At 44.2% G+C, this 27933-nt stretch overlaps 1 protein-coding gene across 1 annotated transcript; it reads right to left on the reverse strand.

Moving 5' to 3' along the window:
• Window positions 1-321: 321 nt before the first annotated feature.
• Window positions 322-27877, reverse strand: tulp4a (TUB like protein 4a). The gene is made up of 16 exons (XM_047328769.1): window positions 27694-27877; window positions 26219-26487; window positions 25486-25749; window positions 14219-14347; window positions 13215-13376; window positions 12524-12704; window positions 10505-10612; window positions 10164-10330; window positions 9314-9538; window positions 8806-9040; window positions 8092-8236; window positions 7409-7553; window positions 7104-7197; window positions 6456-7011; window positions 3467-6218; window positions 322-3345 (listed from the first exon to the last, which is right to left on the reverse strand). Exons 2-16 carry the CDS (start codon window positions 26240-26242, stop codon window positions 3229-3231), a joined length of 5304 nt encoding a protein of 1767 aa, XP_047184725.1. The 5' UTR covers window positions 26243-26487; window positions 27694-27877; the 3' UTR covers window positions 322-3228.
• Window positions 27878-27933: the final 56 nt, after the last annotated feature.

The raw sequence follows: 27933 nt of genomic DNA on the forward strand, positions 1-27933 counted from the left end.
GTAGGGGAGTCGACTTCCAACAACCGATTGAGGGTTTTCCTTTCATCATGTAGAGTGGATTGGCAGAAGAAGTAACTTATTAATGACTTCATGTGACTGTTGTGATTTATTCTCAGTGTTGGTTCCACGGTGCTTTTCCTGCTATGACAAAGAAAATTGTACTACAGTTTTTTTCACAGAGCAAAAGTGTTTCACAAAAGTTGTTAGACCACAACATAAAAGAATAAAAAAACATATAAAAACACAAAAAAAAATGTCTCAGAGGTTTGGACAAGGCCACGTCTGAAGTCAAGCAGCAATACTGAATATAGTGATGAAACGTTTTTTTTTTTTTTTCTGAAACAATGACGTTTTATTCAAAAGATGCGTGACATATACAATTATAAAATAATTTACATGGCATGCCTTACTATCCATTCACTATACACGTTCAGTCACCAAATCAGACTCGAGATTTTTTGTGTTTTTTGTCATTTAAAGTCTACATCTACAAATACAAAGCACGTCGTCTTTTCTAAAGAAAAGGTAAAATCCTACAGTATCTACAACAAGCCGTCTCATAAAATCAGTTTTTAAAGTGAATCCTTGACCTAAAGTCCATAGGCGATTTTTGAACACGAACTCGGTGGATTACACTTGGGAACCTTTGTGAGTGGTGTGTGTGTATGTAGAAGAAGCCATGTCCACACACACGTTTGGAGATCGATTTAACACTGATGGGATCGGTCGACTGCACGGTTGATTACAGACACACCTCGACTTGACAGTTACACTCTACGCGACTAGTCTACCAGCTACACTAAACTGGGCACTTGCTCATTCACATCTTTTCCAGCCAATGCAAACCTCACGAAACAGAGCATCTGCCCCTTCCCCTTCCCCGACGACCCCACCCCACATTCCAATCTCACAACTTGGGCTTCACTTGTAACAAACTTTTTATCAGCACAAAGAAATGTTCAGAAAAACCCCACAATATACAGTATGTATAGTTACTATATCTCCTTTAGGAAATAATCTCATAAATAAAATATACAGACCAGCAATTGAAATGCTGAACAAAAAGAACGGTATCAAACTGTGGTCAAAAGTGATGACGAATGATTTTTTTTTCCTCTTTCTCCCCAAAACGAAATATTGCACAACTAACACAAAAAGGTGGATATTTTCTCTTAACGCCATGCTTATGTTTTTATTTCATTTATTTTTTTAAATTTTTAAATCTTTTAGGATCAGTAGAGATCTTCCTTTTAATCTCGATCCTTTCAACCCTCCTTCGACGGACATGCATCTCGCTGTGATGTGGGCAGATCACATTTAAGTATGAAATAATCTCATAAACCCAGAGAACAAAGCAGAGCATTTTTTCCAACTCTAAATTTTACCAAATGCATATTTTGGCACAGATATTTCAGGTGACCCCAACACATCGACCTAATGTTACTAAGCCTAAATATTACTGCCATTTTTGAGTGATTTTGTCTACTGTCTTTTACAAATAAAAACCCATTGCAGACTTTTGCAAATGTGCCTGTTGCCCAGACTCCTATCAGATGGCCCTGCTCCGTCCTTACTTTAACACGAACACAAGCTTCACCGCCTGAAAGAAAAATAAAATAAAAAATAAACCAGCTTTTCAGATTTCAGTGTCAGCTTATTAAAATGATCAGATTTCATTAGCTTCATCCTTCATTGCAGTTCTGACTTTAAAGATTCAGTGACAATGATTTCAGCTTTACAACTTTTTTCCTCTGTGGTTGTAGCCGTCGAGTTAAAACAGTACTACAGCTTCGCTCCACACCTGAAGTTACACGAAGAACACGATCGGAGACAGGTGCAAGAAGAGACGTCTGTCAAAGTCACCGCAGTCCCCACAACATTTACACATGACTGTATTTACATGACTTCTGTAAAGGGTATGAAATGGCATAGGTGAAATATACAAAAATATTTCCTGTACCTTGCTTACATGTTAAGTGTGATCTTTAAGAGCAAAGATAGCCTTCCCTCCCTCCCTCCCTCCCTCCCCCCGACTACATACTCACTTCACAGAAGTGAAAGCAGGTGACAAATCTCTCCGTCCCAGACGTTAAGTTGTTCCATCTCGGCCAATGGTGACCTCTTTTGGCGCCCGTGTCACCGTATGTAGATACTTCACTCAAGTACAGGATATGTCGGTCAAAGCTATTCTGTACGCTGCTCCCCCCTCAATAATCCAGACTACTCTGCAATATTCAAACTCAAGTCTCCCAAATAAAGCAGGTAAGTTGAAATCTGTGTTGACAGGGTATGGAGCTTGTGTCTCACAAACAATGATGATAATGTTAAAAAAAATGATATCTGAAAAGATAAACAACAAAATGTACATATAAATTAATCCACGTAGCGGAGTAACATTTTTCTTCTTCCTTCAAAGTCCCAAGGGAAAACACGTGGAAAAGACTGCAGGTCACCTGGGACATATTTTACTCCTCAACCTCCCAAAGTTTGTAACAGTGACGCACCTTTCACATCAAGTGACAAGTGTGAACTCTTAGTAGTGCTCCTAAATGATGCATATACCTAAGCCTCAATTCCAGCCGAGATAGATGGGAGCAGTAGGAATGGCTGATAGCGACAGAAAAAAAAAAGTCCCTCCTACCTTCTAGAATGTTTAGTCATTTAATAACATCCTAAAAGCAAAAGCAATATAATAAAGTGGTAACTGTTTCACTGAAGTTTTGTACAGCAATGGATTTCAGTGCCCAGTAGTACCTGTACGCTCTGGGAGAAAAAACACACACAAAAAAAAAACATCTTTGATCTCCAGAGTGGTTTTCAAGTATTACTGCTGCCTCTGTTGAAAACTGCACCGTGACAATTCTTCTCTCAGTCAACCTATCGGTACTTAAGTCTACAAGCTTCTTCTAGCTAAAGCAGCATTTATTTTGCATGATGATTACCAAAGCTCAGCTCTTTGGCCCTACAAGTACGCGAGGTGCCGCCGACTCCCGAATGGAGAAAATCTGAGGGCATCCTTGGCAAAATGCAGTCAATGCTTATTGCACCAACTCTAGTGGCAGCATTGTGTAGTGCAGCATGATTGTATCTCTTTTCTATGACCGGGGCGGACAATGCTCTTCTCTCCGAAATCAAAGATTATTAATCTCAAATGAAACAACTGTGCCCCTTCAACAGATTGCATTTAAAGTCCAACATATATCTCAGGGTACGTAGGGATGGGTCGTCTCATTTGAGGCGTTGAGTGACATTGGCTAAAGCCACCGCAAAGGCCTGGACAGCAGAGAAGGGATACTGGAAATCCAGGATGTAGGCATTGCCATCAATTCTACCAAACTGCATCACCTGTGTAGAAAAACAAAAAAAGTTCATACAGACTAAAGGCAAAGAAGGTTCTCTCAGTGACACTTTGTCAAACAATACTTACAATATGAGAATAACATGCAGTGAGTGCTATTTCTCCTACCTGTCTGCCCTCCAGTTCAATTTGAAAGTTTTTCGCAGACTCCTGGGTGACGCGCCCACCAAAGTCCAGCTGGTAGACCTGCGTGGCCTCATTCCACAGTGGCTGCTTGTTGGCCATGACATACACAAACCCCTGGCTGCCCAGCCCCCGGTCCTCCTTCTCATTGGCCTTTCGGCACTTGAACTCGTCGAGTTCACTGGCAGCCCTCAGGTTCCTCTTACTCTTCCAGCCTTTCTTGCCACTCTGGCACTGATTGAGCAGCTCATCCCCGCTGATGAACAGCTCTGGCTCGCTTTCCGAACTGTCTTGGAACTCACTGTTGGCAGTAGCCTTGCTCAACTTCTTAGGCTTCAGCTGCTGCTCTTTCTGTCCCTTCAGCTTCTTCTTGTCCCTCCCTCCCAGCCGCGGACTGGAGATGAGAGAGTTAAAATCGCCCAGAGCTCTGCCCTCCTTCTTTGGCTTGCTCCCTTCGGCCAGTGGTGGCACGTTGGCTTCGTCGGCCCGACCATCCCCCCGCTTGCGGTTCTTCTTGCTGAACTTCTCAGACCGCTGTGGCACAGGGCTCTCAGTCAAGGAGAGCACCTCTTGAAAACCTTCCCCAGCCTCTGCAATGGCCTCTTGTAATCCTCCGTGGTTCTGCAGTTCTGCTGGTGGCGGTGGAGGGGGTGGTGGAGGAGGAGGGGGAGGGGGAGGAGGGGAAAGAACATTTTTGTCTACTGTCATGTGGGAGGCTTTCGGTGGGAGTGGCACGGCAGGACTGGGCATAGGAGGGCAAGCGCTATAGGTACCCCAAGGAGTGTGAAGAGCAATGGGAGGAATGGGAAGCCCAGAACAATTGCTTCCTCCTGGATACATGGGCGGGAGGGGGCAGCAGGCCAGGTTCGCCAGATTTGCAGGGTAACCCGGCGGTAATACAAGTGTTGCATCCTGCTGCGAGAAGGGCACTGGTGCCACCATTTCTTTTGGGGAGGAGCAGGGGCGTGGGGACCCTGGAATGGGCTGGAGCTGGGCTCCAGAATAGGCAGTTGCTGGAGGGTACTGGAGAGAGATTTGGTAACCCGCAGCTGCTGCGGCAGCTTGAAATGATGCAGCACTGGGGCTAGTGGGGGACTTTGGAGAAAGGACAAAGGGCAGCCTGGACACATCCAAGTGCTGAGCTGGGCTAAGAATAAGTGGGGGTGGCTTGTGGGGTCCTGTGGGGTTCAATGTGGCCGTCCGTTCCTGAGGAACCCACACTTCCTCTGTGGCAGCTGGGTCCCACTGGTAGGGAGGTGGGCGTTTGACAATCAACCCTGACGCATCATTTCCTCCTAATGCCAGATGCCTCAGAGTCTGATTCAGTGTTTCATCCTCAGAATATGCTGAATTTACATAATCGGCTCGATCTCTGCTGCTTCCTCCTCCTACTGCACTCCCAGATGCTTCAAGGGCGCTCAGCAGGTTGTACGAAGACTGGGAGGCCAGGGGAGTGGTGCTGTTGGAGTGAACGATTACTGTGCTGTGTGGTGCCCCGTTCCTGGGAGGGAAGTCTTGTCTGATGATAGTTCCTCCTGCTATCCCATTAGCACTCCCTGGAGCAGTCGCTCCAACACTGGATCCACTGCTACACTGACTGCAGGTGTATAAGGCTGTGGGAACCCTCTGCTGGAATGAGGCTGCTAGTGCACTATTTTTGGCCTTAGGAGGCAGTGGTCTAGGTGGTTCCAGCATCTGGGAAACTTTGAGAGCAGCCTCTCGGCTGTTCCTCCTGAGAGTGGCGTGGATTAGACTGCTGTCGAGCCTCTGCCCGGGGTTCCTGCCAACAGCGCTGTTCTGGTTGGCTGTGTCCGGGTACGGAGGCGGATCTCCGCTGGGTATGGAGTAGCGAGGTGCAGTAAGTCTGTTGAGAGTTGCAGAGGTATAGGGCAGCTGGATCTTCTTTTCAGCTGAAGAGGAGGACGACGAAGAGGTGACCCTGAGAGTGGCGGAACTGCCAGGTCCCTGGAGTGTGTACACATTCTGATTACAGACAAGGCGCGTTCGAGGACGACATACTTCCTCCACATTCCCACTGCTGTCAAATGTGGTTATCCTTTCATATCCCAGTGGTGTGGGGTACTGTGCTTGTTGCTGACCTGAAGGATAGAGTGGAAACTCGCCCTTCTTCAGACAAAGGTCACCAGGAGGAGGAGTCCCACTGGCGCCCCCTCCTTGTGCAGATGTGGCATTGGAGGCTGCAGCGGAGGCGGACGCCGAGGCAGCAGCAGCTGCTGCAGCAGCCACAGCAGCAGCCACCGTCCCGGGATAGGGGGGTGGAGGATTCATCTTGCTGAGCTCCAGAGGGGCACTGAACACCACCGTGTCCCCCTCAGCCAGCTGGGGAGTCGATCGAGTGGTTTTGATTTTCAGTAGGTGCTCATGTTCGCCCCCCGATGCTCTCTCGACCACTAGATCGGCAGGCGGATGAGGGATCTGGATCTGCAGCGCCCCCGACTGGAGCTGGTGCACAGCTGCACCTGAATGCTGTCCCGATGAGAGGGAGGGAACAGGGATTTGAATCTGAAGCTGCTGCTGAAGTTGATGGTGATGCTGCTGTTGTTGCATCTGGTAATGTTGTTGTTGTTGCATCTGATGCTGCTGCTGTTGTTGCATCTGTTGCTGTTGTTGTTGTTGCATCTGTTGTTGCTGCTGCTGCTGCTGCTGTTGCATCTGATGCTGCTGCTGCTGCTGTTGCATCTGATGCTGCTGTTGCAACTGATGCTGCTGCTGCTGCGATTGCTGTTGATGATGCATCTGTTGCTGTAGTTGCTGCTGAATGTGTTGTTGCTGCTGTTGTAGTTGCTGCTGTTGCTGTATGTGCTGCTGGAGCTGCTGTTGGTGCTGTTGTTGCTGCTGCATGTGTTGAAGTTGCTGCTGAATGTGCTGTTGTAAATGTTGGTGCTGGAGCATCTGCTGCTGTTGTTGGAGTTGCTGTTGCTGAATTTGTTGTTGTTGGTGTTGTAGTTGTTGTTGTTGGTGCTGCTGCTGCTGTTGATGATAGTGATTTGGTTGTTGTTGTTGTTGTTGTTGTTGTTGTTGTTGTTGTGATGGATGATGAGCAGGCGGTGGTCCCACCATTAGGCGACTCATTTCCAGTCCCCCAAAGATGACCTGACCAGGACTAGAATACCTGGTGGGAACAGTGTACTGGGCCGTCAGGATGTTGTCCTGACTTTGGTCTGACCCACCGGCAGCTGCACCTGCAGGGGTTGCGGTGGAATTTGTGAGGACGTCCAGCTGAACATTTTGATTGGCTAGGAGTGACTGGACCAGACCAATGCTCTGAGCAGGGGACATGGCCTGGGCAGGACTATGAATGGGGGCGATGGGGATGTTGACAGTGCAGGGAGGGTTGTCATCAGTGCCACCAGCAGGGCCTGTGACAGGCAGGTCATCTTCGTCCTCACTGAAAACATTCGGGCTGAAGACGGGCAGATTGATGTAGTCCATGGAGATCTTACGCACCTCTGGCAGGTATATGGTCATCTGTCTGGGCTGCAGATGTAGGAGGCTTGTCTTATAGATGACTGAGGGGTGAGGGACAGAGAAAAATAAAAGGACATTTTTATTAATTTATTCATCAGCTTTTTTGCCAAAGAAAAACATGTTGATCGGTTACCTGCACCCAGATTAGTTGGCAAGAACGCGGCCAGCCCCACAATCTTGAACTTTGTTCCCCAAATATTGGAGGTGACCTGAGCTAGGTAATTTTGCTGCAAGGAACAGAAGATAATCATTACATACATGCATTTATATATGAGCTTCTTGTTAAGCAACAAAACCCCCACCACCTGGACCAACAGTGACATAACTCATCTAAAGGTGGCAGCAGTGGAGCAAAAAGGGCTTGGAGCCCATCACTGTCTTCTCACCCAGCCACTGTTTGATGCAGTGAATGCGCCGCCATCAAAAATCTGCTTTTACCTGAGTGATGTCATCTAGAGGAAATTCCTTCCGTGTTAGACTGGGTGAACCAATCGAGGGCTTCCGTATGGGTAACCGTGGTGACCTGGAGATCTCCTGTGTAGTACGGGACAGTTTGGGCGATTTTCTGGGATCAATGTTGATCCTGTTGGTAAAGGGACAAACTAAGTCTCTACAGAGAAGGTAGCAAATAAAAAAATTAAGTTTAGGCATGCAGCGAAAGCATAAACAAAAAATAAAAATGTCCATTCAAATGCATCATTGATGCAAAGGGTTGATATGAGAAGGTTAAGATTTTCAATAATAGCTAAGGGCTGGGATGCCACACTATTTCTTCAATTTATGCACAATTAAACTTATAAAGTACTCAAATGTATTAAAACATAATTTAATGGTTTATTCTAATGTTTTTATGTTGTAGGGTGAAGAAACAGCTATGAAAAAAATATGAAATAATTCTTTGGTACCCTCCTTTCACAGAAGAATACTGAAATTTTTAAACACAAAAACTAAATAACTGGGAAACACAACAAAAACTTCTTGGATCCCATATGTGGGGAGACTTTCAGACCAGCTGTTTCACGTGGTATGCTCACTGCTATTGGGGTTTTCTCCACATTAAAAAAGGAAATATTAGTTATGGATGAAATCCTGCAGTACACACGGGTCAATCGTATGGTTACCTGGGTAATTTGGGGGATTTGCTGCCCCTGGATATCTTTGGAGATTTCTTGCCGACCCAGTCGTCGCTCAGCTCGATGTCACTGGAGTCTGAGCAGTTGCAGCTGTCGATCATGGCAGATATGAGACTGTTGCCGTATATCTCATCTAAGGAGAAAAAATAGGATGGTTGGAAAAACTAGTTACTTTTGAGCAAATGGGTTATTATCAATGTCCAGTTCTCAGGTTAAACTTTAAACCATTGTTTCAGTCATTCTTCTCCTTATTCATGTGGGGTTTGTGAACCACTGCTCCTCTGGTTTAGGCCAAGCTAATTTATTTGATGGTCATTAAAGTGTGAATGGGCTGGAACCATTTCGCGGCTGACTTATATTTATCACTGCATGGAGAGAGGGCAGTTTGATTTATGAGGAACCCGGGTGCCATCAGAACCCCCCGTTAAACAGCTTTTAATCAACACGGGCCCAATCTACCCTATGAGACTAAAACATACTAACTGACTGAGCACCAACTCGAGAAGCTCAAATAACTCGAAAAGTAACGGGGCAGACGAATGTGTCTGTGAGGAAAACATTCATCATTTAAAATATTCAGGAATAAATAGACAGCAGAATTAAATGTCCCAGTTCTTACTGGTTGGATTAGACACTAATTAGAAAACATGTCAGGTCATCATGATCTGTTAGGTTACTAATCTGAAGGAAGCTCAATTTTACCTGTCTTCCCGTCGGTCTTGGGGTCCATGATGACAAACTCTGGACGCAGTTTGCTTATCCGTCTGCCCTTGAGGATGGGCACCAGACCCCCGAGGTACTCCAGGTACAGAGTGTAACAGGGTCCCCCCACCTCAGGGTTGTCCTCCGTGCGCTTCATGGTGCAGTGCAGACGCTCGTTCCCAGCGGTTGGATAGCTCACAAAGTCGCGCATGTTGTTGGGATCTGGGATGGGGGGCTGGAAGAGAAAGTGTAGTTGAAAATCTTTGCTATTATCACGATTATTTCATTTCAAGTGTTTTGCTACTTGATGCTAAGCTACACTTTATCAGCTAGTCTGACTGTCAATTTGCATGTGTCCTTTTCACAGAGGATGTTCATCTTGGTCATCTCATGTCTCAGAGGGTGACATCTATGACAGCATCAGTATTTATCGAGCACCATTCCTGGAAGGTTCTGCACATTTATTTTTATGGTTGTAATGACTTCACAACCTCCTGCCTTGTGTTACCTTTATGGTGGGGATGAAAGCGGCAGTGACGTAAGAACATAGGCGGGAAGGCATAGTGAGCTTGGCAATATCTTTCTCCTCCTTCACCGCTGTGGCGATGCCCTGCTGGCAGAGTAGCTGCAGGCCGGCTACGCGGTGCTCCACTCGCACCGCGTAAAGCGCCGGGCCACACGCCAAGAACAGACGGGAGTCCCGGTGACCCCAGCACAGCGTCGTGATCGGGCGCTGCAAGATAATGGAGCAGATGCATTAGAGAGTGCACTGCATCTTTTCATGAGGTTAATGTTAAACATTAAAAATGGGTGAATGTTATTTTTTTTGACAGTTACGGCTGCGATAAAAAAGGCTTTGCTAGAGCACATTTCTCAAGAGTGATTTCTGAGGACAGCAGTCTTCTTCAATATCACTTACAAAAAGATGAGAGAATGTGCAAGTGTATGGTACACTGCTGGACAGACCTTGGTAATGCCCACAGTACCCTCAAATCTGTTTTAGTCTGAATTATTCTCTCGTCAGACGTCTTGAATGTCAGTACAAACAATTTTAAAGAATTATCTATGCGTGGAAATGTCATTATCTTGGCCAAATTGTCCAGGTGTGTAATCTGTCATATTTCCATACCTTACCAACGTCAATCTATTATCCAAACAAGTCATTTATCTTTGACACTTACTGTAATCTATCAAATAATTTACTGGTCATTTACAAAGAATCTTATCAAAGTGAAGGATGAAATATATTTTTCCTAGGATGAAAGCCAATTGGCAGCTTTTAGTCTTTAGATATGCACAGAAGAAGAGTCCAGTCATTGAGATCTTTAAAACCAGGTTTGACTCCAGTAGATGATCACCTGTGCTGGCGTGTCCAGTGTGTAGATATGTTCACCCTGAACGTTGAAGAACTTGACAATGGCGTTCCTGGTGGGGGGAGGACAGGAGGGGTCAGTGGAGAGGAGCGTCCTCTCCATCCCTGCCACGGCAAGGAGGTCCCCCTGTGAGCACCACTGGACCACCACATCTACAGCACAGGACAACAAGAAAAGGTACTCATGATGTTATCAACATTAACATATGCAGCCCATCGAGACATCATGTGTTATTGGTATGAAGTACGTGAGAGAAACGATGAGACAAATGAGACAAAGTTGCTACAATGCTCAACAGTATAAATAATGATAAGAGACCAACCCACCCTTTAGATTGGTGTGGATGAGGGTGGGGGAGAGGTCATCGTAGTTGTTCATCAGGCTGATGTCACCAGAGGTGAAGCTTACTGTCAGCAGTGGCTTCTGGTTGTGCACTGAGAAGAGACAAAGGACAGCGCAAACATCTCAGTTTTGGAGAAACACAATGAGGGAACAGACAGCTGCTCTGACTCCCATGTTTGTACTCTGAAGTAATGTGGTTCTGATGGTGTGACGATAAATGTTCACGAAAGGTGGACTAGAGGTAAAATTATACACACCAGTAATTAAAATCCTGGGGATTTAAATTTATATAGCAATATACAGAGAGCGTAAGTAACAAGACCGATTTATCAATTAATAAATCAATTATTTACCAACTATTTTAATAAAGCATTTTGATGGCATCCCTGCCGGCTTTAGAAAACTGTGATGGATGATTTCCTGTCATTTCATCAATGAAAGAGTAATGGAGTAAATAATTGGCAGTGAGAAGAATTGTGAGCTGCTGCAGCCATGAATGAGGCATCATACTGGTATCCTACAGAGGATTGGGAGATCAATATTCACTCCCAGAGTGGGCCATAAAAACAGACTGGAAGCGAGGAAGACTGCGTGCGTGCGTTTGCCGTGCGTAAGTGCGTGCATGTATCGCCACGTATGTGTGTGTGTTTGTGAGACTGTGTGCGTTTATTGTAGTCGAGGGCAATTATGGGAGACAGGCCCACATCCTGACAGTTGTGATTCATTTTCAGTGCGTCCTATTCACAAGAACACACAACGGCACTAAAACAAACTCAGCACATTTCACTGCTGCAAACAAGTGCCATTCTCCGTCAAAGTGCTATAAATAACACACCTTCGCACAGCGACCCATGTGATTTGCATTAAAAAAAAAAAAATCTTGTCTGTTCTTTCACATAGTCCTGGAATGATTGAAAAAAATAATCCACCTCTGCTTGACTCTCAGCTCAAAATCAGTAACTAAATCCCTAGAGTAATCAATTTGCGATGGGTGTTGTTGCATCGAATCATATCTATGATACTGCTGTAAAGTAGTTTGTTGTGCTGTGCTGTGCAGTGATGATAGGTCATCATCATATTTCATGACAGAGAGATCTGGCAGGCGGAGGAAAAGGCTGCCTGGTGTCTCGGTCTGTGGCTGTTGACTTGAGAGATCATTTCTATCAGGCCTGATCAATTACTATTGACTGGATTAATTAGTGAGTTAGAGCATAATCAGTGTTCTAGCCAAGGCAAGCACTTTTCAGCTTTACTACTTGGCCACAGTGTAAGAAGGAAAAAAAAAGAGAAAAGAAATCACAGTGGGACGAGGACAGACACTCACCAGTACAGCTGTAGCAACTGGGAGTAATTAAGGCGAAGAGAAGAGGATATAAAAAGACAAAACAGGAGCCAATAAAACTTGGGTCCATACATGGGCTGGTGTACACACAGAGCAGCAGGAGAGTGGGGAAGTCAAACTATATGCAACGCTTCCCCTGTGTGGATGCTCACATCTCAGTGTACCACGACAAACGACAAAAATAAGCAAATCTATATATAAGTTAGTTATTTTTGAATCCAAGTTGTAGACTGAGCTGTAAAGAGGGCAGGCCCTAATTCTAAAGATAGTCCACTGGCATCACACTCAACTACCAGGGATACATCCTTGACACAGCAGGTAAGTTTATTTTATTTGAGTCCTGGGGATTTTGTATTTTTTATTTTTGTATATAATTAACACACTTTCTTTTCCAGGTTAACCAGGTAGAGGTGGTGATTGTTTGCTTGAATATACAGAGGTTGCTGCACATGATGGATCTAGTGACATACACTCTAACAAAGAAAAACTGAACTTGAACTGTGAGTGAACTGGCTAGACAAAGTAAAGTGAGCAGCAGACAAAATGGCAGACGGGAAATAGGGGCAGCGGGGGGTGTGACATGCAACAAAAGTCCCTGGTGTGTGCTGTGAATGGATCATAATTACAAGTCCACCATTAAAATCAAACTGAGCAGTGAAACCTTGTGGTGGGGAGAAGTCGTCAGAGTCCGTGTCGCTCTCACTGCTGTCCTCCACCAGAAAACTGGGGTAGTTCCAGGACATGCTGACGATGCCGTCCGATTCATGCAGCAGTATGTGGGCCAGCATGCGCCCGTGGCAGTCCATCACTATCACCTGTCCATCTGCAGTACCAAACAACACCTGGGACGGAAACAGAAAGGGGTTGTTAGGGAGGAGGAGGAGGAGGAGAGAGAGAGAGAGAGAGAGAAAATTAACTAGGACAGATAAACAGGCAAAAATGGAGTTATGTATGCTTAGAAAAAGGAAAGGAGATGACAGACAAGAGTTAAAAAAAAAGATAAAAGCATATCACAGGAAAAGAACTTGGAGAAATATATATAAAAGAGATGAAGGTGATGAACAAAGACAGAGACACACTGAAAGTCCAACCTGAACTGACAATGTAACAGCGTGAAAGCAAAAACAAAGCCTTACAAAAATCACAACACATTCAAGGCAGACAATGCTCACTGTCACTCACACCCGATCTCCCTCAGGGCCTGTCTGCCTTCAGAATGACAAGTCTACGTGGAAAATCGAAACCTAAAACCTTTACATTTATTGACATTCATAAGATGACATTGCTTGAGGGAAACATTGGACCCATCACAATTCTCTCTCTCTCTCTCTGTGTGTGCGTGCGTGTTTTACCTGCTGGTCATCAGGGGTCCATATACCACAGGTTATCTGGCTTTCCAGGTTGATCTCGGAGGACCAGTGTCTCTGCCCGCTAACCGATCCCACCAGGACAAAGCCATCCCGGTAGGAGATGAGAGCCTGGGTGCCGTCATGGGACCAGGTGAAGTCACTCACCTACAGGGGACAAGACACGCAGGTAAAGAATGAAATATTTTTTATGACAGCTTATTAGGTTTATTAAAAAATAGAAGAATTAGCAGACATCACACAACACATATATACATGGCACCTTGAGCTGTGGGTAAGAATTTAGAGGATGGGTGAGACAAGCATGTTTATTTGCATGGCTACTCTCACTAGCAGCACTGGGATGCAAGGAGGGGCGCGACCTCTAGGAGCCACTAGTGAGGCCTTTACGCTTGACACTTGGTCTTGTTAATTTGAAATGCATAGTTTTATCCCAGTATTAACAGAAATGTAAATACGTGTATTCCTGTACATGGTTAATACTGCTTAAATTTAAATTGGGATTGCCTCTGCTGAGGTCTGTATAGATCACTACATGTGTATGAAGAGTGCGGCGGTTGTTTAGACTGTCATCCACCAACTAGATTGATCAGAAAAAGATAAGGTGTCAGACTGCGTCAGACTCAGTTCAGCAGGTTACAGTGATTGATCGATGAAGCAACGCATCACACATTTCCTGGGAGTTTTTTTTTTTTTAAATCAGCGAGTAAAATTTTAAACACAAGCAGCTCAGTCATTCAAAATGTGGTGCAAGAATAAAGTGCCTTATCTTTCCTATTCCATGTAAATTACAACTTTTATGTTTAAATAATTATTGTTACGCTGTGTTTTGGTCCAATTTCGGTTGTATATTGTGCTTCTACTATATTTCACCCAATACGATTTCATGAATTTCCTTCCTTAAAAAACTTTCCATGTTCTGTGCAAAGCACATAACAAAATATTTTGAGTAAAAATGCATTTTTAATCATCAATGTTTAATCACTCACCTGAGCTCCACGGTCATTGACCAGCTCCACAGACCAGCGTCCCTCGTACTGGATCCAAACAAAGATCCCTCCATCTGTGTCACAGGTGGCCAGTTTCTGGAAGGGCTCATTCCACCGCACCAACACCACCTTAAAGACACGGAGCAAAAGAAGAGCTCAAATGCAAAGATTTTGCATCCGAATGGTGGCTAATGGTTCGCTCTCTGTCAGTGTCTCCTGGTGAAAAAAATAGTTTTTTGGAGAGATATGCAAATTAATTCCAGATTTTGTAGAGTAGGAGTATGGCAAAGACTTGGCAGCAGTGGCCTTCCTGTGACACCATTTTCCCCTCTTTCCTACAATGGATCAAAAACCTCACTTCATATAAATGGAATGGACAAAATACTGGGGTTAGAATGAAGCCAGTACAGTTCAACAACGTCACAAATTATACCCCCACAAAATGACCATTAATTAATTAATTAATATCATAACACAGCAGTGACATGAGAAATTACAAGATTATAAATAGATGATTGAATAAAATATCGAACTGTTAATGAGATAGTAGTTCATGTTTGGAACAGACACTGCACCAGTGGCTCTGAACGAGAACGTCAGCTGAATGTCGACAACGCAGAAAGTAAACTCCCTTCCCACATTTCAAGATAAATTTAGCATCAGACCAGATGAAAATACATCACAAAGTGGGTTAACCTCATTTGGAAAAAGCCACAAAGGAGCTGCTAATAGCCTGAATATTAAAGATAATGAGATTCAATTATTCTGTTTCCTGTCCCTGTACCACAAACTCCTGACTGTTCCTTCTGGTGTGTCACTACACTAGATTCAAGTCGGGGAGCAGATGGTGTGTGTTTCTAGTTTCCATTTGATTGAAAAAAAAAAAGTTTAGTTTGCTACAAAAAAAGGAAAGTTGGAGAAAGAAAAATATAAAAGGTCAAAGTAAAACGAGAAAGAGACAGTGACAGATGCAAAGAAAGGAAATAAGGTGAAACTAAAAGGACACACAAAGTGCCTCTGGTGCATGAATGTCACAAAAAAAAATACTACATTGTGGTCTTAACAGTAAACTGTACAACCACTTATAGCAGTGACTCACACATGCATGAGTCTTCTTTATTTGCCCTGCGGTCAGTAAATAGAGAGATGGATCTTCATTATCCTGAGGGGTGAGCTGCAGAAGAGGTCAGTGTTCATCACTGTCAGAGAACAGTGGAGATCAAACTGCTCATAACCTCTTTCTTTGTCAGTGTCACCATCGTTGCAAACTCCATCCAGCTCCCTCCTGTCTGTGTGTCTCTATCTGTCTAGTCTCTTCTATAGCGTGACTCAGCCTATTCCCCAGAGGAATAATCCTAACCAGGGAGCAACGCTGCTCTCGCCGAGCAAAGCACGTGGGCTGCACGCGCTCGAACACACAACACAGGGCAGGTTTTAGCGGGGTTTACCCTCTGCCAGTGCAAATCCAACAGATCAGTGGCTGAGAGTTGGATAAGCCCGCCAGTCCTGCTCTTTTTCCCCCAAATAACAGCATCCCCCTCGTTATCCCTCACAACAAACACACAGTCCAATCCATCCATGGTCAAGTGGAACAGGTGACATGGACAGTGTGTTCATCCAAAGTAAAATACAAAAGTACTAAAAGACAGTATCTTGCCCTTTTATATTAACTTTGTCAGTGTCTTGCAGTGTTGGAGGCCGCGCCCCACTTTAGAAAAACGAGGGCCACTGCTAGCGTCAGAAAAATATACAATTTCCTTTTTAATAAGATATAATACTCTGCTGATTAAGCCTCAGGGAGAACAAGCATTGGCGTTATTATCACAGTAAACGCTGTGTATTTAATGAGTAAGGCCACTGCTTTAAATCGTCATCGTAACTCCACTGATAACAAGTTTAGCTCATCAAACTTTCACTGTAAAGTAAATACTCTGAACAGCAAATCACAGAGTTGGGAAGTATGTTATACATAAATTTAAGTGATAAGTCTTATAAATTACGTCCTAACAGGGTTACACTTTGTGAACATAAAAAAATATATTTTTCGCACAAACATGTTTGTATGAATATACCATGTACAGGCCTCGGGTGTAACAAGTGTGCAGCCGCTCTTGGCCCTGGTCCCTCAGCAAAAAGGTGCCGTGTCAGCAGAATTTACTGTGTTTTCACTCCTGCTCCCGGTCGTATAAATCCTAATGGTGCTTCATAGGTGTGTCTCGCCGCCAGCAACCCACAGGGAAGAGGACAGAATGACTTGGTGCAGGTCTGCAGGTATGGGGTCTCTTAAGGTCTCTATGTCATTCTGGCTGAGTTGACCATATCTCACGGGTCATTAAATGCAGCTTGCCATCTATCATTCCGTCACCTGGTGCAGCAGTGGGCAGTAGTATTGTCAAAGAGAAATTTGATCTCATTGGGGAAGAAAAAAAAATCTGTATTGTTGATCCATCCACTGGATACACAATCTACAACCTCTGGAGAGAAAAAATATATTTTATGGATGGTTTTTATCAATTATAATTCAGCTCCAACCAGTGTGGACATGAGGCTTTAGTTGAGGTAGGAGCTTCAGTCCAGGAAAACCAAAAATTCAGAAATTAGGATACGTCTCTGTAATTCTATAAAGGGAGAGAATCGTGTGTGCGTGCGCGCACGCGTGCGTGCATAAATTTAGCTCAGCGTGGAGAGATTAGCGTGAGCCAGTCAGGCATCCCGCGAGGGCGACAGCTGAGCACCTTACTGTGACGCAGCGGTCTGGGAGATCAGACGTCACATGGAGACAGGCAGGATAAGAGTGAGTAGCCACAGGACAGCGAGGCGGCCAGGGAGCTTTACGGGCAGAACAGGCACATGCCCACGTGCAGACGCATGCAGATTTCATTAATAACCATGTGCTGCATGGTCAAAGCGAAGTACTGCGAGAAAAAAAGGGGCTCATATTGTTTCAATGCACTTTAGAATGAAATATAAAACTATATAACATATTAAAAATTTGAGTTTTAAGAGTCATGCAGCATGACTGGAATGTCTAGAGCCACATGTTTTAAGGCAAGGCAAAGCATTTGTTCTGTGTCCGTTATTCCTTCTATTTCAATAACTTGTAAGAGTAATTCTGCACTTTGGCCAGCACATGCCCACAACTTCTTCCTTGGCAAGTTGGCACCGTCTTTCAATCCTGCGGCGCCATGCTGTTGTCATTGCAGCTCCAGCCTCTTGCTGAGACTGAATAGACTGGGAGCGGAGCTGACCCCAGCAACTTAACGGAGAGGACTAAATCAAATCAAGGGACAGCTTCTGGTTGCATCGGAGTCAGCAGAAGTGAGAGGACACTGTGACTGTGCAGTCACCGTGGTGCAGTCGTGAGCTTGTGGGTCCATGGCAACATAGGTCCCTCGCAAGGAAGACTTTCTGTTTTGCAGGGTTAAAACGAATGAAGGAGGGGTGATGCATAACCCGGCGCGTGGCCTGTATTCGCCACTGCAGAGTTTTCGTTTTATTACCTGCTGTAGTTTGTCCTACCACAGTTTCATAATGATATGAATCAACTAAGATCTCTAACCTTGTGGTTCGTGCCATTACTTATATTGTAGAGCTGTGTGCAGCTCTGTTGCCCAGCCATCACGCCATCTCTCTCTCTCTCTCTCTTTCGCTCTCTCTATCGCTCTCTCTCTCTCTCTCTCTCTCTCTCTCTCTCACAAACACACCAACCATCTGAGGATATAACCAATGTCAGTGTACCGTTAAAACATCCATTGTTTTTACTGTCCTATGCAGGCACGCAAGATTCAACATTAACTAGGTAGATACCGTTGTTGCACGACAAGTATACAGTTTTCAGCAGGCAGCCAGACCTCAGCTCGACATTGGCCCTGTTCTGTTAGATCGAACTGTGTCGTGTCCCTTCCTGACTAATGACTGACCACCTGACTGAAAATAAAATCAGATGCAGCGCAAGTAAGTGGGTAGGAGACTCCCCCCCTTCCCTCCACAACCCCGTTCCTCCCCTGAATCTGGGTCTGACGTGATATTAAATCAGACGCAAAACTCAATTAGAGAAAAGCGCTGTGCTGTGCCCGATGCAAAAGCAGGGAAGCCAGAATGGGAAAAGTGGGGCAGGAGTGATATACAGCACGGGACAGAGGGCAAAGGTAAGTGACGTATAATCTGGGATGTTTATGAGTAGAGCAAAATATGTGATAAAACTTTAATCAATATTAATATCTGATAAAAGCATTTACACTGTTTTTACAGGGCGAGATGTAAAGTTTGAGTAAAGTGGACACATTCACTTGTTCATGCAGTTAAATGCTGATAAAAACAGAAGGATTTTGATCAACCTTCATTATTTAGTGTATACAGACACTTGGTTACATTTTCTCCCGACAGTTGTTGATTATATGGCTGACGTTTATTGACTTTATGTACCAGATTCAATAACATCAAAATAAATCAAATGGATAGAAAATCTGTTTGTTTTTTTATTCTAGTAGCTCATACATTTTATCTGGTCCAGCGATGTTCAAATCTGGTTGCTGCTGAATGCCTGTGTACATTGCTCACATGGTATATGTGTAAAAACATCAGTATGCAGAGACTTAAAGTAATTTACAATAATACCCTGAGGATGTTCGCTATACTGAAATCAGCTCGTGCACCAAATTCTTTCTGACTGCAATATGTTGCTCCGGGCTGCCCCACAATTTGTAATGAAACAGGACATGTGGTAAAGAAATATGACATGCATAAATAAAACTGTAGCATCACAAGGCAATAACTTGTTTGCTAACAGTTTTTATTCAGTAGTCTTTTTCCCATTTCTTGGATATGTTTCCAGATTGTAATAATTTATTAAAATGTCAGTGCGGTGGGTTGAGCTGAATCAAAGTGACTAGCAGGGAAATGTGTCCGTTTGTGTTAGGCAAATACTGCGCCTCTCTGGAACAGAAGAGCAAACATACAGTAGGATAAAGAGTTTTGGTTTTTTTAAAGGACAAACATAAGAAGTACAGCTTTTTGTCTTCACAGACCTTTGCCATGTAGGCTGAAAAGAGGAGTTTCTATTGGCAAAAAGAATAACAAAGTCCACCGATATGTCTGTCTGATCCCAGACTACAAACTCTGATTGCAGCAAAGACAAACCACTGTACAGGCCATTCGGTCCCTTTCGGAACTTATCTCACACCTGGACGCAGCCAAGCAAGCTCGAGTGTTACGCAACATGTCCTCTCCAAGGATGGATTAGCACACTAAAGCCATTTCCACTACGCACGTTCAGTGAGACCATTTTAATGCATTGGCGGATTCATGTACCCGTCAATCCTGCCAATTGTTTCTAATGTCAAGAGGTCAGATAAGGAGAGAGCAGAGGAAAGTACTCAACAAGGAGGAGATGTGTAAAGATAAGGCGGCGTCAGGTACAGAGGAGGACATTATGATAGGAGGAGGATAGTGGAGAGGAAGCAACTAATTAAATAGTGTAACAAGACCAGTGAAGACCGATAAGTTTCTTGACACAGGTGGTGATGCAGAGTGACACTGAGGAAACAATTGCAGGAAATGCAGTATAGCCCATTAAGAAGCAGGATCTCTTAATCCAGACTTTTCCTCAATTATGCTACAATCCGTCTGTCTTCCAATTGCACAGGCCCTCTACCAGAGATAGAAACTAATATATACATGAGATTTCGCTGGGAAACAACTTTTAGTGCATGAAAACATCACAAGGCACAAGTAAAAAGTAGGCACAGAAGAACATCAAGGTGGCAAAAAGGTGACTCACTCCAACTGATCTATTACTCTCAGCAACACTAGCTGAAGTGTTAACAGACCACACAAAGATTAAAAGACAAACATTTTCTGAAGAGAATAGTATGAAACTCGAAGAATGACAAACCACAACTACTGAGTGCTCTTGTTAGAACCTGACCATTACTTGAATTTTACAACTTTAGCCACACAAAAGTTTTTCAACTGATATTTCTGTAGAGAAAACTTGGAATATATACGGTTATTACCTTACAGTGTCCGCCTCTGTTCTCTATTTATGTGCCAAATGAAATGTCACCAAGCATTACCACCTTGTTCCAATTTACTATTATTAAGGGAAGGAACATCTGATGAGAACAAATCAGTACTGGGATCAGCATGTGGGCGACAGAAGCTTCACTGGGAGTTCAACCTACATGGTGAAGTGGTAAACAAGCTGGTGCCACCCGGGGTCACTTTTCTCTGTTGGATTAGGGCCCTAGCAAAGAGCCTGGGTCTGGTCTCTAGGGGAACACCAGCAGGTGGGACTCCGCCTTTCAGACTCATGGGAATGGTTGCAAGGTGCACATGGATTGTATACCGTTTCATAAGCCACACAAAACTTTGCATCCATCACTTTAACAGGGTTTTCAGTCACAACAATTTGTGAACACAATGACAAAACTGCGCTCAGGACTTTATTTTGGTGCATATCTTTAACAACATAAGCGAAAAATGCCTCTCCTGAGACTTGTCACTTGATGTTCTACTTTCTAGCTGAAGAAATAGGAGTCTAACTGTGCGTTCTGACAGCACGCAGCCACTGCTTATTGTGTCGAGCACAACAAGAGCTAACGACAGGATACTGACAAGACAACTTTCCAAAAACCTGCGCTGCGGCAGACATTTCATTGTTAATATGGTGACAGCCATTGTCAGCCGTGTCTTAGATGTTCAGCTTTCAGGGTGAATGAATGGTCACCTAGTGACTATAGCTGCTCGCTCTGTTCAGCATCTCAGCACAAAGTACTGGGGAGAGAAAAAAAGCACTTGATTGTCAAATGAGGTGTTGATGTTCTCTGATCCCACAGGAACTGTTCTGCAGCATCAGAAGTACAGTCTTACAAAAAAAGAAAAACGGGCTGCTTTCATCTATTTTCAGTTTGATTTAAGTGTGATGCATATGACACGCCCACTGCTAAGGTTAGACGCTCTGTTTAAATAACAACATATAAATAGCATCAGTTGTCTGGTTGATTTATTTTTTAGTCTAAAATAAGAAAACGGGCATAAATTATTATTTTTAAAAAGTCCAAGACATCTCTTTCCGAACAAAACAGAGTTAACATTAATCCCATCAACCAACATAGATGTTTAATCGACTTATAAACCAGAAAAATATGATAGACATCACTGGTCCCACCTATTCTAATATATGCATTTCTGTTTTACATTGTTGTAAACAAACTATCTGTGGGTTTGGGACTTCTGGTTGGACAAAAAAACTATTTGAAGATGCTTTGTTGGTCTCTGAGCAATTAAAAAAGCAATTCTTTCCACTTTTTTTTGACATTTCAAACACTAAATAGTTTAATTTAAAAATATCTGTACACTAATCAATAAAGAAAATAACAGTTTGCTGCAGCTCTGGTTAAGACCGACATAATCAAAAAATAATTCTGATGGGATCATTGATCAATGATTAAACAAAAAGTGCAGTTTAGCCACAATCCAAAAGCCCATATCTATAACAATAAAAGTAATCATCCCATCATTGTTTTTAGTAATATGCACATTCAAATTTTGTTGAAAATGTGTGCCTATTGCTATGGCATTTTATTACAATAATATGCTGACATAACAGTGTACTGTAGGCTTGAGCAATCTCCTAAGTAACCAAGGTCCACGAAAAAACTAAAAGCAAAGAATAGTGTGACACCCACTAGAAAAAACATGGAAGTGGGAGACTGAGACAAAAGTAGCATCGCACCACACACACACACCCCTTCTCTCTTTGAAGTTGCTACCTTGTAATTACCTGTCAAGCTAGCTGAAGGGGAAACAGACACAGAGAGGAGGACAAACCTTCATCCGAGATGAACTACAGGCCTTGAAAAACCTTTTCATTAGCTGAAGATCCGGAGAGCTTTCAGAAAAGATGCTATTAGCAGGACAACAGCTGAGCTTCACCACAACATATGATGTTTTAATTCCAAGTGCACTGTGGTGCCATGAGTGCCAATGTTTTTATCATGGGGGTGAACTCAATTGTAAATCAAACCCCTTATCCAGACTGGGGCAGTGCCACACTCTACAAGAATATAGTCCTCTCTACCCGTCTACGGCGTTCTTAACGGACGTCTGACGGATTAAAGATCTGCCCTTTACTTTAATACATTGCCTGAAATGGTCCAAGTTCAAAAAGACACATCCGTTCAGACGCTCGCTTACATTAGAATGATCACATGACACTCGGGTCTATACATCAACAGAAATAATGGCCATACTAAAGGATGCTGGCTTTAGTATTGATCTTGGCAGGAGTGGACACCTAAGGGATGAATTTATGTTATATTTGTGTGTGTGTGTGTGTGTGTGTGTGTGTGTGTGTGTGTGTGTGTGTGTGTGTGTGTGTGTGTGTGTGTGTGTGTGTGTGTGTGTGTGTGTGTGTGTGTGTGTGTGTGTGTTCATTCATAACATGACTGGAGCTAATTTACGTGAAAGGACACTCGTCACAAGCGACGACGAGTGTTCAATGACAGCGCAGACATTCAAAAGGACGGCACTATAAGGGGATGTGACTGCTTTCACTGCTGAGTAAGCAGCTCTCGAAGACAAGGGAAGGTAATTCAAATGTATTGACATCGCTCTTTCAAAAGACAACTTTAAATAATGAATAATGTAGACTTGAAGTTTTTGCCTTTAGAATAGAGTGAAGGAATCCAATAAGAGGCCCTGTGCTTCCTACATAGTTCTGATTGGATACAATATTTGATATGGATTTGAGTCCCCTGGTAAAATTTCCGTAAAAATGTCAGTGAGCCCATGCGAGAATACAGAACTAAATGTCAACCATTATCGTCATTTCCTGCCTCCTTCGTGCTCTACTTAGATGCCAAGAATGTTTGAGAAATGTTCCTGAACGATTTCAAGATTGGAGTTGGAGTCCTTCGTTGAAAGCAACGACGCAGGCGTTACTGTACTCCAACAGAAACGTTGCACTTTTGTCAGTTCCTCCATCTTATTCCTTAGAGCTTGCACATTAGCAAGCATAAAAGAGGGCAGACTTATGCAGTGCAGCTGTTGTCTCCTTAGTCTCCACCGCTCCATCCCCTCTTCCTCACCAGAACACTTCTGACTGGTTCTAGTGGGGTACATGGCCTTCCGCCAGGATAACCGGGGGTAAAACAGTGCCCGTTTCCACTGCCGCAATTCCAGAATTACAGCACTGAACGAGAAATTCTCAGCTGTACTTGAGTCTGTGAGGCTGGCCAAACACAGCCATAAAAACAGATCAAAATTGTGAGGAGGAAAAAAAAGCTTGTAAGCTCCATGATAATAAAGTGACAATGTGTCAGACAACATGATGAACAAATCCCCTCTTCAGGCAGGGAGCTATAACAGACTGAGAAACAACTAAGCAAATAATAAAACAAGAAAGACAGAAGAGACTATTGATGCATGTCGCCACAGGTACAGCGCCCTCTGAGTTCTCTGTTCTAAAATATATTTTTATAACTAGACAGGACTGGAGACTATACCTAACTCTTGGGGGTCATTTTCCTTGGTGTTGGACTTTGTACAGCCAACAGCTTCCTCTCCCCTCCCAATGCGAACTGCGATGGAAAATGATGCGAGTGAGCGAGAGCACAGATCTGTCCTCACTTGACAGAATTCATTAGGCGTCGCAATGTGATTTCCACTTCTGTCGGAAAACCCCAAATTAAGCATTATATATATATATATATATATATATATATATATATATATATATATATATATATATATCATTACAGAGAAATCAAATACGCAAAGCAATTATATGTCCAACTCATTGGTACAATTTCCAACTTTGACAACACAAAAAATTAGGTGCAGATGAACTTCAGCTTAAGTTCATTAAAATGAAAACACATTACACATCTCTCCACCTGCTCACCATGCTTTATGAGTAAAATGTGATGGTCTCACAGGTGAATGGCAACAAAACTGTAAAGATTTTAAATATTACTTCTCTAGAAAACAAATGAGCTGTCTAGTTACGTTTGAATCAATGTAGGTACGGCTGTTGCAACTGCAAAAACTAGTAGGGATGCTTTTGAAAATATCTTCAGCAAAAATCATGCAGCTTCAACCACAGCGAAATCAATAAAATGTAATACACCACGGTAGCAAGAGGTGCGTCGGTGTGACTGAATAGGTGGCTGGAGTCAAATACACATATGTAAAAGGGCGTGTGGATAAGAGTTGTGTAGGTTTTAACCTCCTCTGCACTGCATACACTAGAACAAATGGGAAATTTCAATACTTGGACCAGGTTCAAGTAGGCAGAGTCATGACATTTCTGCTTCAGTCATTCTCTGTAGGGATTCATCCACTCTCCCCTCAGCTGCCGTATGGAATGCTGACACAGCACCTTGCTCCATCTGACCAAGAGCTATGCTCACTAAAAGAAATAAAGCAACCTGTGTGTGTGCAATTTCCACTTGTGCCAGCAATGCTGCACACCCGACAGAATATTCATACACACGGTGGGCAAGAGACCCGGACATACTCCGCTGACCTTTCGAAAAGCTAAGTAAATGGCCTTAGTGCACCAGTGTTGGGAAACTTGGGAGGGCAAGAGTGATGCCTGGGAGCGGAGCACTGCCATGTTTTGACTGGGGAACAGCGGGGAGATCTAGTGCAAGGCGTCAAACCACAAGCCACAGAGTGAACAGGTCTCGCTTTCAACCAAATACCTCAAAAGTCGAAAAAGGTTTCACTGATTGCTCCCGCTGTTCTGGTCAAATAAGTAAAATTTCCTGCAGTGTAAAAACTCAAAAAACTCTCTGCCTGCCATGGCTCAGGGATTGACATCCTTCAACTAAAGTGAAACATCCTCATGGAGCAACATACTCACTGAGAAACAACTGCCCTTAACAATTGGTCCGACGAGCCTGGAAAAGGAAATGTTGCACTTCAAACCTATTTTGTGAACACAGAGTGCTAATTTGCATTCCTGGTGTAAAGGAGTGAGGAGGTTTAAGAGGCTTGTTTTAAGAGGATCAATGGGATCAATAACCTATCGGTGTTAGGTTAAATTAAGGAATCTGATGGTTTGTTGCCATTTATGGTGGAGATTTGAATGTGAAGAGGGCTGGATGTAAGTATCGGCTCTACTCTGCCACACAAACTTTTACAATAATTTTGCTCAGATTTGTCTTTTGTTCTTTACCCGTCCTCCTCTTTACAAATAGCAGTATTAAGCACTTCAATATGGTGATGATCTCGTGTACATTTTCTCGATAAACTCTTCTTACCTCGCTGTTGTGTCCTCTGAGGTTGAAGTTGACTCTCTGCGGAGTGGGCCGGTCCCTTCGGCAGTGGCTGGACGTGAACGTGACCCCGACGACTCCTCGGCCGTTCCCGGTAGCCAGCCAGCCCTCCTCATAGTAGCGCTTCCTGCACACCGGCTTTTCCTTCTCACTCTTGGGCACCCGGCCCTTCCAGGACAGGCAAAGGATGTTGGAGTCGCTACAGAGGACAGGGCCATGCTCCACGGCGGCAAACATCCCTGCAGCTCTCTACACCCACAGTGGACGAAAACAGTATCAGCGGGGAGGTCAGGAGATTCTTAGAAGGAGGGGGTGGGTACCGTTACAAGCGCCTCTCCTCCACTGAGGTTACTGGTTTGGTGTCGGATGTGAGACAGCGACAACCGTGCATAGTACTTGCGCTTTCCCTCGGCTGCCTCCTTGATTTGCAGTACAGATTGAAGGTGGTGAGTGAAAACTTATCCAAGAGCACAAATGAGGTTGCCGAATTGGGGACATGTACCCAGATGGGATGCGCACACAACAAAAGGCACTCATTCAAGTCATGTTGACGCGTTTGATCAGTGAGCTGCCTCGCTGATGGTGTTTCAGTGACAAGGCAACAGATGGGAGTATCGCAATAAATATTTAGAAATCCTCTGTGGTAAACTTCCAGACTAAAGTGTCAGCTGATCAAAAGCAAACGTCCACAAAAAAAAAAAAAGGCTTGTAAACTTACAAACGGACAATGCGCGCAATTCATTCAACGCGTCCCATTGCTTCCAGTTAACATGAGTTCAGTTCCTGTCCAGTTCAGCGTGTCGTATCGCGGCTCCAGCTTCCTCCTCGTGCGATCTCGGCTGTGTGAGAGAGAGGGAGGAGGAGGAGGAGGAGGAGGAGGAGGAGCAGGGTCTCCTCTCCATCAGCTGTCAACCCGCTGGAGAGCCGCTCACCCTGGTAACGTCATCGCATTCTCTCAAGTCGCCTCACGGACCCCATGGAGGACTGCTGGGAGAAAAATACAGAAAGTGTCGTTATCTCGCAGAAATTGGTCTAAAATGAACAAATTTGTTCTTATTCTTATTATCATATCACGGGTTGAATCGTTATACAAAGCAAGCAGTGAAGCACTCATCTGCCCCTATAGCCGTTCATTTGAATATGAATGCCTAAAACGCCCTCACTTGTATGACAAACCACTTTAGTGGTTATTATTATAACTTATTATTATTATTTAAAAAAAAGGGACCATGTCTCATTTGAGCTCTCGTTTTAATTTAAGCCTCACGTGATCTGGCAAAGTGGCCAGAGGGTTGAAACAAAACAGCTTAAGTGGAGAAACAGATGAGAGGTAAACAACAAAGCAATGTGATTAGAGAGGAGAGAGGATGAAATGTGCACAGCGACCACAATGAAAGAACTAACCGACGGCGATCGACTGTCGTCTAACGATAATAAAATAAAATATACGAGAAGCGATGGATGGAAATATAAACTGACGTTTGGATTAAATCTGTTGTCACTGTGACAAAAAGGGTTCGTGTCCACATGAGCCCCAGTCGAGGCGAAAGTGAATGTTCATATCAACGATCACATTACAAATCGGTTAAGCTGAATTAAAACCCAGCGACGTAAACGTTCAAAAAAAAATGACGGACGAAGCCCGTGAGGTGATGCCCAGACAGACACCATCACCGCGAGCTAGCCGCAGCTAGCTTAGATCGCTGGGTGTCGAGACCCGGAGCTCCGCGGGCTCCGCACATCAAAACATGTCATTCTGTCCCCAAAGTGTCTCTCCTTTGTGCAAGTAACGCCAACCAAGGAGACGAAGAGGGAGGAGGCAGCTCACCGTTGGCTGCCCCCCCCCCCCCCCACAAAGAGCAGCCAGTGTTAGCTTCTCCGGCTAGCCGCGCGGCTAGCTACATGTAGCCGAACCCGAACCGACATCAGTGGGGGAGCGACTCGGCTCCGTCCGTTCACCCGCCGCGGGCACGGCTCGTCGCTAGCAGGCTACTGCGGCTAGCACCTTAGCACCGACTGTTTATCCGGACGGCGGTTTTTTTTTTAATTTGATTTTTATTTTCATACATCAGCACACATTTATTCAAAAATAACCGCAAGTCGGTGGCGCGAGGGACAAAGTGGGGTGAAATGATATATCAAACGTGACGTCAACAAAGCCGGAGAAACGTTAACGGCCGGTGCGACGCTCACCTCGGTCGTGTGCCGCTGTCGCCGCTGCTGCTGGTGTCGGTGGTGGTGTCGGTGGTGTCGGTGTTGCTGCTGGTGCCGCTGCTTCCTCTGCCCGCAGACTGCTACTGCACACTGCCGCCTGGCAGCCCAGGGCCCCGACAACCGAGTCACGTGACCGGCACGTGATTTTACCCAATTAAATGATCACTGCTCATGTCAATAAGTGCGGTGTTTTGACTTCTAATCTCATCTTCTCTCAAA

This window comes from Scophthalmus maximus, chromosome 18 (genome assembly GCF_022379125.1).
Source record: "Scophthalmus maximus strain ysfricsl-2021 chromosome 18, ASM2237912v1, whole genome shotgun sequence".
Classification (NCBI taxonomy): Eukaryota; Metazoa; Chordata; class Actinopteri; order Pleuronectiformes; family Scophthalmidae; genus Scophthalmus; species Scophthalmus maximus.

Bases quoted from the DNA above. Each gene is read 5' to 3' on its own strand.
- tulp4a (XM_047328769.1), bottom strand. From the start codon at position 26,242: ATGAATTGCGCGCATTGTCCGTTT. The intron at 9,539-10,163 runs GTGATCATCTAC...ATTATCTTGCAG, and splicing joins CACTGGACACGCCAGCACAG to CGCCCGATCACGACGCTGTG. The intron at 9,041-9,313 runs GTAACACAAGGC...TTTCTCTTCCAG, and splicing joins CTTTCATCCCCACCATAAAG to CCCCCCATCCCAGATCCCAA.